Below are 21,668 nucleotides of genomic sequence, written 5' to 3'. Positions count from 1 at the left end.
ATTTCTTTCCAGCTACTAATTTTGGGTTTGGTTTGACCTTACCTTTCTAATTCTTTAAGGTACATTTGTGGGTTGTTTATTTTAAATATTTCTGCTTTTTTGATATAAGCATTTATTACTATAAAATTCCTTATCAGTACTGCTTCTGCTATATCCGATAGATTTTGTTATGCTGTATTTCAATTTTCATTTGTTTCAAAACAATTTTTAAATTTCTTTCTTAATATCTTTATTAACCCACTGATATTCAGGAGCATGCTGTTTAATTTATATGTGTCTGTGTGGTTTCCAAGGTTCGTCTTGTTATTAATTTCTAGTTTTAGTCCACTGTGGTCGAAGATACTTGCTATAACTTCTACTTTTTTGAATTTAATCAGATAGATGTGTCTTGTGGCTTGATAGGGTTATTCTGGGGAATATTTTATATGCTGATGAAAAGAATTTGCATTCAGCAACAGTTGGGTGAAATGTTCTGTAAATGTCAAGTCTATTAGGTCTAGTGTGTAGTTTAACTCTGCTGTTTCTTTGTTGATTTTTTGACTGGATGATCTGTCGATTACAGAGAATGGTATGTTAAAGTCTCTGTCTATTATTACTTGGCAGCCTCTCTTTTCCTTCAGATCTATTAGTGTTTGCTCTATATATTTGGGAACTCCAATGTTGGGTGCAGAGATACTTGTAATTGTTATATCCTTTTGTTGAATTGACTCCTTTATCGTTATAGAGTGACCTTCTTTGTCTTCTTTTACAGACATTGATTTGTAGTCTATCTATTTTATCTAAATATAGCTACTCTTGCTCTTTTTTGATCTCCAGTTGTATGGAAGGTCTTTTCCCATCTCTTCACTCTCAGTCTATGTGTGTCTTTATAGGGGAAGTGGGTTTCTTGTTGGCTGCATATAGTTGAGACTTGTTTCTTTATTAAGCCACTCTCTGCCTTTTAACTGGAAAATCAAGACCATTTACATTCAGTATTATTATTGATAAGTAAGGACTTAACTACTCCCATCTTGTTGCTTGTTTTCTGGTTTTGTAACTTTTCTCTTCCTTTCTTCTTTTCTTACCATCTACCTTTGTGGAAAAGTGATTTTCTCTAGTGGAATGTCTTAATTCATTACTTTTTATTTTTAAAATCTATTATGGATTTTTGCAATGTGGGTACAATGATGCTACCAAAAACTCTTACACATATAAGAAATTATTTTAAAGAGATGACAATTTATCTTACATCACAAAGAATAGAAGCAAAGAAAAAATGGAAAAAATTTTACACTTTAATTCCATTCCCCCATATTTTAACTGTTAGTTGTCTCAATTTACATATTTTCATATTATCTGTCTCATAACAGGTCTCTATAGCTGTTATTGTTTTTGATAGATTCGTCTTTTGGGTTTCATGTTAGAATTATAAATGGATTGTATACCACAATTACAATATTAGAGTATTTTAATACTTGTTGCTTATTGCTTTTTAATGTGTTTAGTTTTATCCAGGGGTTTCATACCTTCAAATGTTTTCTTTTTGCACATTAATGTTTGTTTTTTTTTTTCTTTCCAAGAGAAGAACTCCCTTTAGCATTCCTTGTAAGCATTCCTTGTACACATGTAGCAGTGTGATTTGCTGCCTTCCTCCCCATCACCTACATCTGGCATCTCTCCCCTTGCTATGAATAAGCTTTCTACTCCTTGCTCTTGCTCAACCCCCTCTTGAATTCCAGATCTGTTCGTGGGGAATTCCTTCAGCTTCTTATTTTCTGGGAAACACTTTATCTCTTCTTCATAGTTGAAGGATAATTTTGCTGACTGCAGCATCTTGTTTTTTTTTTTTTTTCCAGTTTGAAAGTGTCATTTTACTTCCTCTTGGCCTGTATGGTTTCTGGTAAGAAGTCCATTTCCAGATGAATTAGAGCTCCTTTATATGTTATTTGCTTCTTTTCTCTTCCTGATTTTAGAGTTCTATGTTTTTCTTTGACTTTTGAGAATTTATTATCTGCTTTGGGGAGAGTCTCATTTGGGTTGATTTCGTTTGGTGTTCTCTGATTTTCCTACATCTGGATATTTACATCTTTCTCAAGTTTTGGGAAATTTTCTGTTATTATTTCTTTTTTTTTCCCATTTATTTATTTTATTGCTTTTTAGGTTTTGGGGTACATGTGAAGAACATGCAAGATTGTTGCATAGGTACACACGTGGCAGTGTGATTTGCTGCCTTCCTCCCCATCACCTACATCTGGCATCTCTCCCCTTGCTATAAATAAGCTTTCTACTCCTTGCTCTTGCTCAACTTCCTCTTGAACATGGATAAGTCTTAGATTTGGTCTTTTGAAGTAATTTTTTCTGTATCTTCATTTCTTTTCATTCTTTTTTCTTTCTGATTATTTTCAAATAGCCTGCCTTCAAGCTCACCAATTCTTTTCTTTGCTTAACCCATTCTGCTGTTGAGAATTTTTAGTAACTTTTTCAGTTCAACAAATATATTTCTCAGTTCCAAGCTTTCTTTTTAATGTTTTAAATTATTTCAATCTCTTTGTTAAGTTTCTCTGATATATTTCTGAATTGCTTTTCTGTGTTATCTTGGAGATCACTGAGTTTCCTTAAAATTACTATTTTGAATTATTGGCCAGAGAGGTCACATACTGCTGTCTCATTAAGGTCAGTTACTAGTTCCCTGCTTTGTCCATTTGGGGAGATCATGATTCACTGTTTGCTGTTGCTTCTTGCGGATGCACATCTATGTCTTTGCACTGAGGATTTGCTATTTATTTCAGTCTTCTCTGTCTGACTTGTTTTGTTTTTTATTGCATATATTTGCTTAGAGATTATTAGGCACTAGTGATGCCTTAACCACCTAATTTGGCCCTCAGAAAATAAAAAACAAATATACAGCACAGAGGTTATCATTAGCAATATTCCACAACTCCAGAACTCAAATATGAGGATGAGATGCTGGTAACCCATCAGTCACAGCCTGTCCTTAATGGGAGAGGTCCCAAAGGATATATCCTGGAGGTGTGGGAAGCCTGGCTAGGGGTTTGTGCCCAGAACACCTGCTGAATGTACCTCCTGCAGTGTGGTGCTGTTGAATAGCCATTCGGATTTAGTGTCTTCTTTGGCTGAGTTACAGAGCAAATGTCCCACCTATCCACTTTGTCTCTGTCTGTTGTAAGGGATATTTCTCCCTTCCAGCATTGTGATACTTCCCATAGGTTAAGGCAGAGACAGGTATTTTGTTAGGGAACCCAAGGTGGTAGGAAAGCTGGTTGTCTACCTTGATCTCATTTTTTTCAGAGTAGAAACTATGAGTTGGGAGGAAGTTTTTCATGTGTTTGGTGTCAGGCAGAATGGGGGAGAGGATGTCACAGATGTGGAAGTCTGATTCTGTTACAGTCTGCTTGGAGGTTTTTTCATTTTGTTTTTTTCACTTCTCTGAAGCCCAAGGAACCGTCTCATCCTCATATTTGAGTTCTGGAACTCTGGGATATTGCTAATGATAACCTTGGTGCTGTGTATTTGTTTTTTATTTTCTGAGGGCTTGTAGGGGGTGCAGTTAGCTTGCTTCTATGCTGCCATTTTGGAACTGGATGTCCAATCCTATCTATGTTATACTGTTATGTTCTAAATGTTTGTGTTCCCTCAAAGTTCCTATGTTGAAAAACTAACCCCCAATATAATGGTATGAGGAAGTGGGGTTTTTGGGAAGTAATTACGTCATGAGAGTAGAGCCTTCATGAATTGGAGTAGTGTCCTTATAAGAAGAGACACAAGACAGCTTCCCTCCTGTCTCTCTTTTTTTTGCCACATAAGGCTAGAATGAGAAGTTGGCAGACTGCAACCTGGAAGAGGGCTATCATCAGAACTTGACCATTCTGGTACTTTCATCTTGGACTTCCAGCTTCCAGAACTATGAAAAATAAATTTCTATTGTTTACAAGCCATCTAGTCTATAATGCTTTGTTATATTAAACTGAACAAGACATGCACACATATGAATTTTTTTTTTACTAGATTTGTGCATTTGCAGGTCCTTTACCTCCATTCTTCTTTGGCTATGTCCACATAATGCAGAAATGACTCATCTATTTGACAAGTGATGGAGTAGGAGAAAGGAATCTTCCAGGCTGATATGAGGCAGCACATGGAAAAATATCTAGCGGTTATTGACCATTGGTAGTTGCTCAAAGAATTTAATCATGAATTCCAATTCTATGTTCACATATCAAATTAAAGACTTTTAATTTCTTTTCAAATTAAATTGTATAAAATGGCTATGATAGTTCTATTAGTTTCCTAGGAAAGCTGTAAGAAATTAGCACAAACTGGATAGCTTAAGACTATAGAAATTTATTCTCTCACAGTTCTGAAAGCTAGACATATGAAACCAAGGTGCTGGCAAGTTTGGTCCTTTATAGGCTCTGAAGGAGAATCTGCTCTATGCTCCCTCCTACCCCCCTCTGCTGGTTTCTGGCAATCTTTGTTGTTCATTGACTTACACACATATCACTCCAATCTCTGCCTCTGTCTTCACATATGTTCTCTTTTTGGTGTGCCTCTGTGTTTCTTAAAATCTGCTTCTCCTTATCAGGACACAGTCATTGGGCCTACCCTAATCCAACATGACCTTAATTTAGCTTGATTACATCTGAAAGAACCCTATTTCAAAATGAGGTCATATTCACAGGTATGGGGGGCACTGGTGTAGCCAGTGTAGTCAGTGCCCCCCATACCTGTGAACATATCTTTACAGGGGACACAATTCAAGCAAACTATAATTGCATACTGATGAGGTTTGACTCTGAGTGACTCTGGAAATTCCTTACCTCCCTTGATTGCTGCTTTCCTACTGCATCTGGCTGCTCTGAATCTTTAAAATCCACATTTAAATATATGTTTGTTCACTTAGTTTACATGATTGAATTAAAAATCTTTTTCTAAAGGTTACCCTCCTCTTAAAAATCAAACTATCACCTTGATTGTATGTGTGGAGAAACATAAGCAGAGAGCCTGGTAAGAAGAGAATCCACAAGGATGCTCTTCAAGGCTGCTCACATGTTGACAAGGAGAATGAAGTACTTCATAACTTAATTCAACTCATTCTTCTTAAGTTTTAACAACTTACCAGAGTACATCGTCAGGGGATGTCAAATCAAAAGCACAACTCTCGACACCATCTTTAAATTTGATGACCTTCGAGTAGACCCAGACAGGCAATGCCAGGATAAAGGAAGCTGCCCAAAGGCCCAAATTGATGCGGATGGTCTTGTACCTTGTTCTCCAACTTGTTAGTCGAAAGGGTTGGACGAGGGCAAAGTACCTGCAAAGCCAGTTAGGAAGAGTTTTAGAACAATCAATAAAAGCACTGAGCTCTAAGGATGAAAGGTTCATGATGAGAGTAAATTATTAGCATTATTGTGAAGCACACCTCTATCAGAGCAAAAGAAAGTTATTATTTTTTAAGAGCTGCCTAGTATCTGTAGAGAAAACAATTCTTGACCCTGCAAGTCTGAATAAACCACTCACTGAAATAGCTGTTCCTTCTATGAACACACTGATAATGGTAAAATTCTACAGCGCAAACTCTTTCTTTACAAAGGGGCTTTTCCTGTAAATGAGACTCTGGAAAACTTTGTCTCTGAACAGGGATTTCCTCCAGGAGGAAATGACCCTTTTCCCAGCAGGATTTACTGACACAGAGGCAGGAAGGAGGGGAATGTGTGGGGCTAAGAGAATCCCTCAGCAGAAGGGGGTTCAGGCACACAGAACAAACATTTTGCCCAGATGGTTTTACACTAAAGTCACCAGGCCCATGGAGTTTCAGGTCACAGAAGTCACAGTGAGGATGAACAAGTGTGACTAGTATACACAATGCAAATTCCTTAAGGAAGTTAGGCTAAAAGCCAGAGGGAAGAAATGGGCTCATTTCATGGGGAAGCATTTTTCTTTATGTTTTCTCTTTTCATTTTAGAGCCAGGGGGAAAAAAGGGGTAATCATTAATCAAACTTGAAATTCTGACATATCAAATACATTTGGTCCTCCAGCAAATCCAAGAATTTTTCAGAGCAAAATGAAAGCTGAAGAACGAAAAAGAGAGCTCAGATTCAGAAGGAAGGCTATTTGAAAAAGCACAGCTTTGCTGGGTTCTGGGGGTGGTGGAAGATAGTATTAGTAGAAATTCAACAAATGTAAAAATGGTTTCTATGGTCACTTAATTTTCTCCAAGTTTTTGTAAAGCTATTTAATGAAGACTCATAAAAATGAAAAATTTCTTGTCCTCTTGTTCTTTCAATTTTGCACCAGAAGCAGGATATTTTGCATTCAGTTAAGGGACCTTAGGCATGCAGAGAGTGGTTTCTGGTCAGGGCTCCACAGCTACCCATCCTTTACACACTGCACAAGCATTCCCCATGGCTAAGGAGAGAAGAGCCTCTTTTCTCCCTGCTGGGGAAGTGGATGATGTAGTGACTACATAGCAGCCCAGTCATCATTTTTACTGGAATTATATGATGATGAAGTCATGGCATCAAGCAATTAAGGAATCTTCTCTGATAGCATCTCTCCCCAGCTGAAAACCTTTCAGTGGTTTTCCATCGATTTTCAGAATTCTTCCCATGATCCACAGGTCTTTTTTTCCACCTGGTCCTGCCTGGTGCTCAAGCTGGAGCCTGTGCTAGTCTCTCCCTTGACTTCCTTAAAGCTCTTCCCATTTCAAGGTCAGGCATATGATGTTCTACCTGCCTGATACGATCTGTCTCTGCTTCTTCCTGCTCTTCCTTCAAGTTCCTATTTAACTGTCTCCCTCTTAGAGAAGCCTTCTCTGACCACCCATTCTATACTAGAGAACATAACTATAAAAGATTATAGGTAGACTCTGCTTTTCCCTCCTAGTGTGTTATCACTATGTGGAAATACACATTTATTTGTGGGGCTCCTCACTTAATGTCTGTCTATACCACTAGAATGAAAGCCCCATGAGGGCAGGAGCCTTGATTATTAGTTTAAGGCCACTGTATCCCCTGTGTCCAACAATCTCTGGCATATGGTTCATGCTCAATAAATGTTTTTTGAATAAATTAATGAATAAATTGCAAAATTTGGCCCTACTTATTGACTCTTGATGTTTTAGAGAATTTATTTATAAAAGTAGCCACTAATGAAAGTCTAGGTAGCTTTCATTTGAAGGCAAACATTTTGAATGTTTCTATATTGTTTTTGTATGGCTATAGAGGTAGGAGTCCACTACTAAATATTCTACACACTTGCAGTTATTACTAATTAGGGAAAGAAAAATGAGTTATTGGAAACACTTGAAATGTATGAGCCATTAAACTGGCAATTAAAATGATTTAAATATGTAAACACTAAGGCATATTGATGGCACTGACATTTAGTTATGCTCTTACAAAGCAAGCCTCATTTCTCTTTTACAAAATTGCAGATTTTGTTAAACTTTTATTAATTTAGTAGAGTTAGAATTAAGAGAAATATGGGGAAGGAAATGGTTCCACTTTATATCTTCTTCATTTGTTTCTTACCACCTGATCTTCCAGAGTGAAGGCCAGGGGAAGGAAAGGGCAGAATGTCTTAAATGTGAAACGAAATTTTAGCATACTATGTCCATTGGATTAAAACAAAACAAAATAAAACAAAACAAAAGGCTGGATGTAAGACACACATGCATGCATGTGTGCACACATACACAGAAAAACCTGTCAATATTAGGAAATACACACAGTTGGTCTGCTGCAAGACAGAAAATGCCCATTTACTTCATTTATAGTAAGAAATTTACAGGAGTATAAATCTTTTTTTTTTTTTCCCCAAAAAAGCCAATATTCTCTTGCATCCAAGGCACAGGGTATAAAGAAGCTCATATTATCCCCAAGATGCGATTACTATTGGTATGGCCTGTACTTTAAATTGCTTTTCTATAGTGAATCTGGTCTGTTCAAGGCCTTCTTCCTGGTGCTGGAACCCTGACAAGCTTCTGGGGCATTTCTCACAACACAGTCACATTGGCTGGCATCAGCTGAGCTAACTAGACCTATGCCATATATTGATTTAAAAATGTGTTAATTATAAGTTGAGAAGCACATTCTATATTTTGAAAATTCTCTTGCAGAAAAACAAAAGGATTTTTAAAACTTACCATGCTTATTCATTTTTTTAGAGTGACTGATTTATATGAACCTTGCCATTATTATTATTATTTTTGTTTGTTCATCTAAAGAATGGCTCATTACTTCCCCACCAAAAGTCCCATTTGGAAGAGTGAAAGAGGCAGGGTTAAAGAAGATTTTTGGATGAACCCAGGGAAATTTAACATATCCTTCAAGACATTCATTCATTCATTCATTCATCCATCAATATTTTTTGAGCACCTGAGTGCCAGGCACTGTTACACACACACATTTAGGATATATTGGTGGACAAAGACCCTGTCTTTGTAGAATTTACATTAGAGGTGCAGGGTAACTAGACAATAAATCACACACTCACAGACACACACACACACACACACACACACACACACACACAGTGATTTATGTAATATATTTGAATCCAAGGAAAAAGACAGTAGATCAGAGCAAGGAGGATTGAATATGTTGGGTTAAGGTTGGGTTGGGAAGAAGGCAGATGGGGATTTTAAGTGGGTTGCTCTGGAAGACAGAGTAGCACTGTTGGAAATACTAAGGTTGTCTTTAGGCCCTGTTTCTGTTTGGGGTGAGCTGCTAGGACCTGGTGTGGACATTCTGCATCTGGATAATGCAGGTCTCATCCTAGATTGCAAGTTTTCTAGACAGGCCAGACAGTGAGGCAGTTACAACCACCTGCCATTTCTACAGTCAGATGGCTTGGATCTGAACTGAGCTCGCCCACTCACTGACTCCATAAGTACTGACCACCATCATCATCTCCTCAAACAACATTAGCTTACATGGACGGTGAAAAGGGCTATCGCACATTCCAGGACATAGTGGAATATATTTCTAATGATGTAAAATGACAGCATTTGTATTAACCAATCACAATAATGTTTGTAAAAGATGGTCTTCCTGGCACTGGGAAATTGCTTCATGGTCATATAGGAACCTCTACTCTACCGATTCCTTAGAGCTATGAAGCAATAGCAAGTATATGAGACAGTAAACGTATCAGAAATAGCCCTGGACAGGGACTAAGGAAATCTACTTTAATTCTTGGCTCTGCCACTAATTATCTGTGTCCTGCTAGCAAATCTCCTCACTTCTCTGGGTCTCAGTTTTCTTACTGTAAAAATAATGGGGGAAATTCATTCCGGTTTCTAATATTTCATGGTTTTGTGATATTCTTCTTACAGTGAATTGCAAATAAAGTGGAGTCAAAAAGAATGATTAGAAAAAAGGAGATTGTTGTGTTTTATTTTCCATTAAAAATAGACCTCTGTGAAAATTAAACAAAATATTCTTAAGTAATCAGTCCTGCAATGAAACAAACAAAGAAGAGCTGTGCTGTTATAAACCAAAACTGATGTTGCTTAAATTGGAATGAGCTTGGGGAAGCACAGGCACCTCTGAATTATATTAAGATATTTCAAAGTCCTTCACTTACCTGTCCACACTCATTACAGTCATGATGGCACTACAAGCAAATTGGTTGCAAGTATCTAGGGATGTGATGATGGTGCAGAGAGGGTCCCCAAACACCCACTCTCCCCCTCGGACCCACTGGTGAATAAGAAAGGGCATTCCAACGATGTGGACCAAATCAGCCACAGCCAGGTTGCAAATATAGATGTCAGGGACTGTTTTTTTCCTGGATCTGAAAGAGATGGAGGAAACTGAAGATTGACATTGAATGTATGCAGACTCTTCAATACAAAATTTTATCAATACCTGATACAAATTTTTAATTGCCATAACGCATTTTAAATGTTAAAGGAAAACCTACACAAACGCATAGAGGAAACGCCTAGACTTGTGTATATTTAAGCATTTTTAACTATTTATTTGGTAACTTACCTTGGTGGTTTAAAAATATGTCCACAAGTCAGGTTCAGTGGCTCGCGCCTGTAATCCCAGCACTTTGGGAGGCTGAGGTGGGTGGATCATCTGAGGTCAGGCATTGGAGACCAGCCTGGCCAACATAGAGAAACCCCATCTCTACTAAAAATACAAAAAATTAGCTGGGTATGGTGGCGGGCACCTGTAATCCCAGCTACTAGGGAGGCCAAGGCAAGAGAATCACTTGAACTCAAGAGGCAGAGGTTGCAGTGATCACACCATTGCGCTCCAGCCTGGTCAACAAGAGCAAAACACCATCTCTAAAAAAAAAAAAAAAAAAAATGTCCACAAATTCTTTGATATTCCTTTCAATAGTTGGAGACTAATTCCCTCTCTTTGACTGCTGATCTTATTAATTTGCTTCTAACAATGAGAATATGGCAGAAGTGACAGTGTGTGACTTTGAAATTAGGTCACAAAGTTATTGTGGGGGTTTCTCTTTGCTCTCTGTTGGATTGCTCTCCCTGGTGGAAGCCTGCTGCTATCTTGTGAGGATACTCAAGTAACAGTGTGGAGAGGTCCATGTGGAGAGGAACTGAAGCTCCAGTCAACAACCAGTCAGGTATGGGAGTGAGCTACCTTGGAGGTAGATCCTCCAGCTACAGCCAAGCCTTCAGATGACTGTAACCCTGGAAGACAGCTTGATGGCAACTTTCTGACAGATCATGAGTGAGAACCAACTAGCTAAGCTGCTCCTGTATCCCTGACCATTGGAAACATGTGAGACAGTAAATGTTTATTGTTTCAGGCCACTATGTTTGGGGTACATTTTTTTGAGACGTTTGGGGTAATTTTTTATGCAGTAACAAGTTATACCAACTTTAAATACACTCAGGCAAAAGATTTAGTCTTTACTCACCCCTAGTATTTAAAACAGCTGAAGACTGAAAATAAATGATTTCTGTTGTCTAATGCATTTTCTTCCTGTTGTAGCTGAGGCCATTGTTAAGATTTCAACAATGACTTAGAAATATTCCAGTAAAATCTAACGATTAGCAAATACTGTTGATAAAGACCCTGAGATCCAGACAGGGAGGAGAGTCATCTGAAAAGAGGGAGCTGATAGATGGCACTGAGAATGATCTCATGTCTCCTGTGGGGAGCAGGAGGTGGGAGAAGTGAATTCAGTGCTATCTAGATGTGGCATTCTCATCACCAGGTGAAATACACTTCTGAGAGCAGAAATTTAAAATTTAATTGGTTCTTATTTTAAGGAGCTGGCACATTCAATAGTAAACAGGTATCATCTTTGGGAGATGCTGTTCATTAATTCAACAAACACTTTATTGAACATCAATTATATGGCAGGCATAACATTGTGCTCTAAAGCTGTAAAGCTAAATTATGTATAAACCTTGTCATCAAGGAGCTTATTGTGTAGACATGCATAAATAAACAATCACATTACAATTTGATAGGTGAAAGCTAGAGACAAGTACAAGAAGCACAAAGAAGGGGACCCTCTCCTCTTTCCTGGGAAGTGTCAAGACAGGTTTCTTGGCAGATGTGGACACATATGAATTTAAACAGCATATAAGAAACAGTCCTAAGATTATGCCACAGTTGCTAGTTTACTCCTATTTCAGGGCTAGTGCTCTGCTGTTTGGCAGCTATTGTGTGTCTTCATTATTCATTGGCTACAACTTCTATAGCCCATGAACTTCATTTCTCAGCTGTCAGATTCTCATGTGAAACATCAGACAGGGTGAGCCCATCTCTTCTCCAGGCCTTGGCAGCATTCACTGTGTGGAGAAGTTACTGCCATGGAGTCCTCATTCAGCAACCATACCATTCAACAACACATTGTTGTTGCCACTAAAAAAGCAGGTTGGTCTGTTGCCCTCAGGAGCTTGATGGCTCACACCAGAATGACCAAGAGGGAGAAGAGACACAAAGAAAAGATCATGTCAAACAAAAGAGCAGCCAGCTGGCTGTCCTTGTACTCTCATCCCCTGTCCTCTCTGGGTCATTGAGAGTGGGAAATGGAGAAGGGGCAGGGAAGAGGGAGAGATATTAGCAGTCAGAAAGAGCTCCAAAGTAAAAAAAAAAATCATAAATCTTAGTCTATAAATAGATGTTATTTGCATGTGAATTGGGGTATAAACCATAAGCAGTTGCTTAGGTCTCAATTGCAGCAATTAGATCCATGGCTCTTGCTTTTCTCTGGAGGGGTACACATCGTTTACTGATAATGAATTATGGTAATTCTATTGTGGGGACAGTGCAGGCCATTAACTGGCAATTAAAAAGAATGAAATAAAGTGTTTCTAGATGATATTCTGTATGATACAAAGAGAATTTGAAGCAATTGATAAATGTATAAATTTATCTGGACATAAATTACTAGGGCAATATAAATAACCCATTATATTTATTGTTGTCTTCTTTACTGAAAGCCACAACATCAAAATTAAAAACAACTAAATAGAAATTGTAGAATCTCTAACTACATAAATTATGTTCCTTTTTAAGTCTCATTTATCTTCAGATTTCCTGTTGTCAGACTTCATGAGATTTATGTTTCTTATTATATATACATTTAAAATAAAATACAAAGACTTGTGATAATTTGGCTGACATTTGTTCCATGTGGTTAATGTGGTCATATCTAATGCTTATTAATTTGAGGAATGATAAAATAAATTATAGTACTCCACACTACCACATTCAATAGGATGTAGCTGTTATAAGTCATAGTTTGAAAGAATATTTAATCAGATGGGGAAATACTTATACTATTAAGCTAAAAAAAGTAAATAAATTTAGAGTCATGCTATATACATAATCAGTATTCTTTCTTTTTAAGAAATTCTTTTTTTCTGTCCCTCCCTCTCAAGAAATTCTTAAATATACATAATCAGTATTCTTTCCTTTTTAAGAAATTTTATATAATTCTTTATTTAAAATTATGTATATAGCATGACTCTAAATTTATTTGTTAAAAATTTTGCAGGAACAATATGTCAGGTGATGACAGTGATCACCTATTTGGTGACTGATGTTTTATTTTATTGTTTGTATTTTCTGACATTTTTTCAAAATTTCTATTAAAACCATGCAAACCTTTTACAATCAGAAATAACAATATATGATATGGATTAAGTAAAACTAACAAAACATAACAATACATATGTGGGCTGCTATGCTTGTCATTTGTCAGCCTGTACTCAGGCCCCCTTGCCAACTGGCTTCTGATTAGGTTTGGCCAATCAGAAGCACCAGTGGGAACTGGAGAATATGGAGGAAAGGAGAAGCCAGAATATTTCTTTCCCCTCTCTGCTGTCGGCATCTTGGGCAGTGGCTGCATCTTTCTCATGGTTCCAGCTTCTCCTGTAGCCCTCACTCCATGATCCAAGATACCACTGTGGCTCCAGCTCCCACCAGGCAGCCTAGACTCCTGAGGTCTGTAAAATTTCCTTCTCTCTCTCCCTCCAGCTTGGGGCAGGGAGAGGAAAGTGGCGTTGGGGTGAGGGATGTAGAACTGACTTCCTGCTCTTGTTAATCTCTGGGTTGCCTTACCATCCTGTTTGGCATTTAGTTGAATTAAATTGCTGTCGTGAGCCAATGCCAATGGATCAATAGTCATTTCCTGAAACACTGTATTGAGAAGAATTCTGAGTCCTTACACAGATGCTATACAGGACAGACCTGTGTGATTAATGACTGTTAAGGGTGAGAGTTTACAGCAGAGTTACCTATTTGCCAGCTCTGCTCTAGATACATAGAGTAATATAGTGGAAAGAGAACCTAACTGGGAATTTTATGTTCATTTCTATGGCATCACTCATTGTGCCCTTAGGCAAGCCATTTAACTCCTTTGGATTCCCCCGTCAGCTGAAGATATTGGCCAACTAGATCACAGCACATATGAACAGATGTGGTTGCATGGTACTCTGGCATCTAAAACATATCTGTGCAGCCAAGGATGGGGGTCAATTCCAAAAAGAGTCTGTGTATGGCTGACACTTAGAATGGTAGAGGGCTGGGTAGAAGGAACTGTTAGTTATTGTTTAATCTGGGTGGGGTAAAAAGGAAGAGACCTGAAGAGACCTCTGTTCTAAAAAGTTTCCCATCCTGTTGGCAACTGGAATTCCACCATTAGGTAGTACTCCTCTAGGTTAACACATTGTCCATCTTGTAACCTCTGTTTAATGAATTCATAACTTAATGTGAATTAGTTGACTTGACAGGGAGATGAGGGCAGGAAGTGACAAAATGGGAACTCTTTATTTTTGGAGGATAGGGCACCTTTTATAGAGACTCTGCCCAAGGGAGTCTGTTAGTAAACAGAAGAAAGATGAGTTCAGAAGGTGGATGTGCGGGTCTGACAAAAAAAAGTCAGTCCCTTTATTGAAGTACAGGTGATTCCCAGGGCCTGCTGTGCTTGTGGAGAATAGTTGAGTAATGGGGTTGAGTTCCTTAATCTGTCTCCTGGGAGTGCAAGAACAAAATATTATAATTGGCTCAATTTTCTGCATACATTTTCTAAACTGGCTTCCTTTGACCTGCTATAAATTTAATGTACAACAGACTACGATGATCTGGCCTCATTATTTTACAGTCATCCTCCTAATGCACAAATCGCTTCTTGCTTTTTAAAAAAGGTACATAGAACATCTTATTCTTGAAGCTCCATCTTCCTTAAACATATTTATTTTATATATGCTTCTAGTCTTCATTTGGCAAAGTCAGAAATTAGTTCATTGCTTGCTTTCCAGCATCATTAATGATTTTACTAACTTTTAGTTCTATCGATGAACACTGGTTTTGATACAATTATTACCATAAAAGGGGAAGTCATTAAATATTGTTTAAATGTTATTTATTTCTCCTTATTTTTATTATAGTCTTAATATTTTATTTAATTCACCTGTCTGTTCAGAAAGTAACAAATAAAAGATCATGGCAAAGCATGATGAAAACATTAATATAAATTGCCTTAAAATGTTTAGAGAGCAATTTGCAAAAAAGTTGATAAATTCCTAGCCAAATAAATAAAGAAATAAAGGTAAGTTGCTTTCAAATGACTTTTGAAGATTAATAAATTTTTAGAGAGCAATTTGCAAAGAAAAGTATTAAAGTCTTAGCAAAAAAATTAAAACTTGTTTTAATTAAAATTTGTTCCCAGTACTTTTTGAAATTAAAATGTTTACTTTAAAAGCTCCATTAGCATTCCTTTATCTAATGTATATTCTCACATTATGTATAAAATGATAATATGAAGACATGATATATTGTTCACAATAATGCAAACAACTTGGTCAGTATAATGGTTCAGGTGTTTTTTCCCCCACTTTTTGACTATTATTGACTTTATGTTGAAAATATGTTTTCATAAATTATAGCTCAGAATTAACTTTTAGAGAGTTCACATTGCACATGTCTTCCTTTTTTTCAACTTTTTCTCTGTATAAGTAGATGGGATTAAGCTGTTATCTACTGGTGTAAATTGAGGAGTCCAAGAAATTTCTCTAGCTCCAAATATCTCTTCAACAGCAGGTCACAAGACCTGGAATCCCACACTGAAGAGTTTTTGCATATAAATATTGCCTGTAAAGATGCAAACATTTCAGAAGGGCTAGCAACTAATAAGGACTTGGTTTTTCAATGACGGTACCAAGGCCTTTGGGTGCAGGACACCTTATATGTATCTGTAGAAGAGCGGGGCAGAAATACTGAGAGGCATGAGGGAGAGATGGAAGGAGAACTACGCAGGTCCGACAGGCCAATGGGGGTGAGCTAGAAACATTCTCAAGTCTCTGGCTATTCACTCTCTACTCGGCACTATTGCCTCTTTGAGGCTCCCTTAGAATATTTGATTACTTCCATTTTCTTTTTTGGAACATATCTGAGCGATGTTTTTTTCCCTCAAATGATTGTTTTTAATGTCTTTCTTGTATTATTTTTCAAATTATTCTATGAGTTTAGATCTCCTCCACTAGAATATCAACTTGTTGGATAGATGCTGTCAGTTTTTTTGGTATTTTCATAAACCCTAGGGCAATGCGGGGCAGGCAATAGGTATTTAGTAATATATATTGAGTTGAATTCCATCCAGCACTCAAAAAGTGTTTAAAATGCTTGATATTCATAAATGTCTTTATAGGACACAATAAGGAATGCCTGAATTTATTAAGAGTAGAATCCCAATGTACTAAATAAATCTTCAGCTATGGCTGGTGTAAAAAATACCATTGTTCTCTATTTCTAATTGCAGAGATGGTGAACATGAAAGTTTGAGAGAGGGCTGGCTGATGAGATGCCGCCTGGGGAAGTGACGAGTTCTGAGTCTTCTCAGGGGTGATGAGCGCCATCTGCATGACCATCCTGAGGACTCTTCTTGCTCTCAATTAAGCCTGTGAGTATTCTTTTATCTTTATGGCAAATCCAACAATTGTCTCTCTAATTTTGATGACCTCTTTGTTTTCATTAGTTTTGGAGAAAATAGCCTAGAATTTGGAATAAGATTTGAGTTCAATTGCCAGGATTGCTACTCACTAGCTCTATGATGCTGGACCAGTTATTTACTCATCTGAGCCTCTTGTCCAAAATAGCTGTAATAATAGTACTGATGTTTGGAGACTAAATGAATTTACAACTGTGCTTTTTAAGTGTAATATGCACCACAAAACTTTGTTGCATGTATTAATATGATGCTGAAAACACCTATTAGGTAGCACAGCTTGGGCATCCCTAACTTGAAAATCTAAACCTGAAATCCTCCAAAATATGAAACTTCCTGAGGAATAGCATGACCCTACAAGTGGCACATTCCACATCTGACCTCATCCGATGGGTTGCAGTCAAAATGCTGCTGCACAATAGACAGCGTCTCCAAGGGAAAAATGGCCCTCCGAGCCCCCAGAGCTGCTGTTATTTCACAGCCAATGCAGGTATTCTGGCGATGTTATTGGGCTGCCTAGTTACTCTGAACACATTATTTTTTCACTGTATTAGTGGTATTAATGGTCATAGTTCTTACTGCCAAGTACTTTTGTATGAATAAGTGTAAGAAAGTGATTGTTTATCAGTTGGATGTAAATATGGAGTCAGAAATGACAGTGATGCCAAACCACCACCGATGTCCACATGGGTGGCTGAGAGAGTGATGCCTTTGCTTTCTGATGGTTCGAGGCACAGAAACTTTGTCTCATGCATAAAATTATTTAAAATATTACATAAAACTACTTACGGGCTATGTTTATAAGCTGTAAATGAGACATAACAAATTTTATGTTTAGACTTGGTCCCATCTCAAGGATATCCCATTATGCATATACAAATAGTACAAAATAAAAAAAAAAAACTGAAATTTGAACCACTTCTGGTCCCAAGCATTTTGGATAAGGGATATTAAACTTGCAGTCTAAAATATCTTTTGTAACATATAAATATGGACAAACATTTTAAATATGGCAATTTTAAGTATAATCAGAAACCAGGATCAAAAAGTTAACATCCTATATTTATTAAAACCAGCAAAACTTACATGTGAAAATAATCAGGATAGCAAATATATATCAACTAGTTATAGGGTGTATATGCATTAATTCTGAGACCATTTGGTCAAGTCCCTAGAAAACAAATAATCAGTTCTTATTCTCCAGGTGAAATCTTATGCTCTGCTTGAGATGAGGAAATTACCTGAATTAGGTGGGAGATGTGGTACCCAGGCAGTAAGTACTCGGGGGCAGATGTCTCTCAGTTTGAGTTATATAGGCTGGTCTACATGAAAGGGAACAGCCCATGACTCCCTGCATCCTCTGGCGATCGGATAAAGTCTCTCTTTTGCCCCAGTGAGTAAAAGAATCTCTTTCACCTGCCTAAACAGATCAGCTTTTTAGGATAATTCTTACTGCTGGTAAATAAATCGCTGCATTGCAATTTCAAATCCTACCCAGTCCCTAGTCTTAGAGATTCTGAGTTAATGGATCTGGGGTGAAACTGCATATCAGGAGTTTTTAAAGCTCCCCAGGCAATTCTAATATGCAGCTAAGACTGAGAATCATTGCTCTAAAATCTCACTGACCCAGCAGTAAGCACTGGCCTAGGTCTTAGCATGTTGAGATCTGAAACTGAGATGTTACCTAACACATGATGAAAGTACTTGTAGAATCTTCTTTATTTATCTTAATTATCTTAAGCAAATATTTCCAAAATTGCATTTCATTAAGCAAAATACTACAGGGGAAAGGATTTATTTTGGGAGATTTGAATGTAGTTTTCTAAAGTATGGAAGGAAATAAAAAGGAGCCCTTACCTTATTATAGTGAATACAATGAGGATGTTGCCAACCAGCCCTGTTGAACAGATAATCCCAATCATGGAAGGGAGGATGACTGTATCTACAACACTGGCAGTTTGATAAGCAAACTCTTTATTCCAGGATTTGTTTAAAAGTTCAGTAGAGGTGTTCCAATAAGATGAGTGAAATGGATTCATTGTTCATGGACTTCCAGGAATTAAAGCTGTGAAGTAATAGGAAGTGATTTATTTAGTGAACATTCCCTCAGTAGAATTTCCTTTACCTAATTCAAATAATATTTACTGGGACCTCTTTTTTTTTTTTTTTTTTAACCAAGATTCCATGGAACTCAGGATTCCAGAGTGAGTATGATTGGTCCTTGTTCATAACAATCTCACAGATTACCGTAAAAGATAAATAAACAGCAAGTTACAGAACAGCATAAGAAGCCCCATGATAGTCTTTGTATCTTACCACATCTTACTGTACTACATGTTTTGCACATAGCTGACATTTACTTAGTTTATACTGGTCCTGGTTGTTTATAGATCACATCTATTCTTATTGTTTTGTAGATCTGTTCATACTGACTAGCACTCCTGTAACACTTAGGTTGTTAAATATATCCTCTCCGTCTGCTATAAAGTGCATGGGGTCTACTGAACTTGGATGGTTTAGAAATGAAATGGGTAAGCCTTCCTGATGTGATTATTGGACTATCTTGAAGTATGAGGAAGAGTTAGCTCAGCAAAATGTAGGTGTGGGAAAAGCGCTGTAGCTAGCAGAGGCACAATGTGCAAAGAAGTATTCGAGGAGGAATACTCACTGCCAAAAAATAAAAAAGTAAATAAAGCCAAATAGAACTGGAAAATTATCTGCTCAATCAACTGTTTTGATAAAAGACATTTTTAAAATGTCGTCTAAGTCTGGTTTTTAGCAATGATAAATTAGATTACTCAGATTAATCTTCCCACTGAAAATAAAATATGTTGTACAAAATGTGTGTTGTGTGTGTGTTTGTATTTATATTTATGTGTGTCTGTATATGTACAGCAACTAAAAAATATTCAAGATGTCGAAAATCAGTGGGCCTTCCCTGGCTGGGTTTTGAATGAGATCTTCGGAAGTGAGCGGAATACTGTAGCACCAATGCTATCTTGATCCAGAAGGCACTTATTGATGACATAACATTTGAAGTCTGGTTCCATGTCAGGAAGAAGTCCAGAGAAAAATCAGGGTCCAGGGCTTACTGAGGCTGGGGAATTTTACAGGATATCCCTTCTTCTGAGCTGAAGCCTCAAAAGCTTCATGATTAAGTATATTGTATCTAATCAGATGAAGGAAGTTCCCTTCTGTTCCTAGTTCATCAAGCATTTTTTTTTGTCATCAGTGGATTTTTAATTTAATATTAAAGATGCTTTTTCCATCAATTGAGAGAGTGATGTGATTTTTAAAAAATGTTCTTCATTTTCATTTGGTTCTTTTTCATGTCTGTCATGTTACTTTGATAACTGCATCTCCCCTGAAGAAAACTTTAATCGTGGAATGCTGAACCATTGCACTTTCAAAATATGAAAGTTTTGAAACTATCAGCACTTGTCTTCGATATTGGGCTTCTCTAGTACAGTGGGGGAAGAAAAAAAAGATAGGATGTATGAGACTTGGATAGAAAGAAAGTCTCAGGGTTATTATTATTATGTAGCTATAAGAGAATTTAGTCAGTTTTCTGGATATAAAAACAAGCAAAAAATTAATTATATTTCCATATATTTGCTACAAACCATTAGAAAAAGAAACTTTAAGAGATTTAACATTTTTAACGATTAAAAATATATATATATACCTAATGCTAAACCCAACAAAAATATGTAATAACTCTACTAGAAAAATTATAATATTTTACTGATGTTAAAGAAAACTTGTAAATGGAGAAAAATACCAAGTTAATGAGTTTGAAGACTCATTATTCTATATATGTCAATTTTCCCCAGATTGACTTATAGGTTCAATGCAATTCCAATGAAATTCCAAGTTTTATTGTCTTTGAAAGATGATAACAAGCTAATTCTGAAATTTAGTTTAAACACAAAAGGCTAATAAACACAAATAGCAAATAAACTCTTGAAAAAAAGAGAACCAGATAAAGGACTTAATTTATTTGATACTAAGACAAATTAGAAAGATATAGTAATCTACACTGTGTGATATTTGAATGGGGATAGACAAATAAATCAAGGGAACATTAAAGAGAGCCCTCAAACAGACCCACACATGTATATTACACTTGACATATGAAAAGATGCCACTTGATGAAGTGAGGAAAGAACAGACTCTTCCATAAATGGTTCTGGGACAACTGCCTATCTAAATGGAAAAAATAAAACAATCTCACCTATATAAATATATATTATACATATACATATACATGAATTAATATATGGTTACATACATTAATATGCATACAGATTTAAAATCTATACATACATAAAAATCAACTGCATGTGGCTTAAAAGCAAACGCAAATGGATTGTAGAAGTGCATATAGAAGAATATCTTTATGTCCTTGGAGTAAAACATTTTATAAGCAAGACAAAGAAAACAGCTGTTTAATAAAAACCTGAAAAATTTGATTACAATGAAAAAAATCTGTTCATTAAAAGACACCATTAAGATGATAAAATAGGAAATCTCAGACCCTCTTTTTTCCATGGCAGCACTGAATAGCCATGCATGGACCAATTCCCTTTGTGAGAAATCCAGAAACCAGTTAAGAAACTTTTGCATCCAGGGCAAATGGGTAAACAGCTACATCAAAGCCAGTGGAAGAATCTGTGGCACTGTCCTGCCATAGTCTCTCTCTGTGGCACAGTACCATGTGATCAGGGGGACACTTCTAGCTCCTGGCTTCTCCCTGGGGAAAGAGAAAACTGGAGCATGTGTCCATTGTTCTGACTTTCAAGGGGCTTCTTTGGGGACAGGCTTTTGTCTCATGTATCTCAGTGTATTGGAAGGAAATGGCATATTCTGGATACCTGGGGGCTCCTTAGAGAACAAAAGAGCTGGGCAGTGTGCTGCTGCTCCAGAGGAACTGTGGTATAGCCAACAGTGGTCAATGGTGCTTGGCAGTCCCTTCCTTAGGAGGAGAGAAAAGTGGAACACATATGTGATGTTCTGGCTTTTGGGGATTTCTAGAGGGACTGGTTTCTATATAGCCCAAATTGGGGCACTGAGGAGACCTCATGTACTCTGGTTGCCTGGAAGGCCACTGGGAACAAAAAAGAGGTGGCATGCTGCTATTTTGGAGAACCTGTGGTACAAGAGATGGATACCAAGGGAGAAAGAGATTATGAGTTCCAGGAAAAAAGAAATTGGTAAATCTCTCTAA

At 37.1% G+C, this 21,668-nt stretch overlaps 1 protein-coding gene across 1 annotated transcript in view; it reads right to left on the bottom strand.

Moving 5' to 3' along the window:
• MCHR2 (melanin concentrating hormone receptor 2) overlaps positions 1–21,668 on the bottom strand; it is a 51,034-nt gene that overhangs the window by 11,619 nt on the left and 17,747 nt on the right. The window contains exons 2-4 of the mRNA XM_017515931.2: positions 18,299–18,506; positions 9,587–9,796; positions 5,117–5,311 (exon numbers count right to left, since the gene is read on the bottom strand). Coding sequence (XP_017371420.1) covers positions 5,117–5,311; positions 9,587–9,796; positions 18,299–18,480 — 587 coding nt within the window. The 5' untranslated portion in view covers positions 18,481–18,506. The remainder of the gene's footprint in view (positions 1–5,116; positions 5,312–9,586; positions 9,797–18,298; positions 18,507–21,668) is intronic.

Source organism: Cebus imitator, unplaced genomic scaffold (assembly GCF_001604975.1).
Source record: "Cebus imitator isolate Cc_AM_T3 unplaced genomic scaffold, Cebus_imitator-1.0 Scaffold566, whole genome shotgun sequence".
Lineage (NCBI taxonomy): Eukaryota > Metazoa > Chordata > Mammalia > Primates > Cebidae > Cebus > Cebus imitator.
This window is presented reverse-complemented; position numbering and strand designations above follow the sequence as displayed.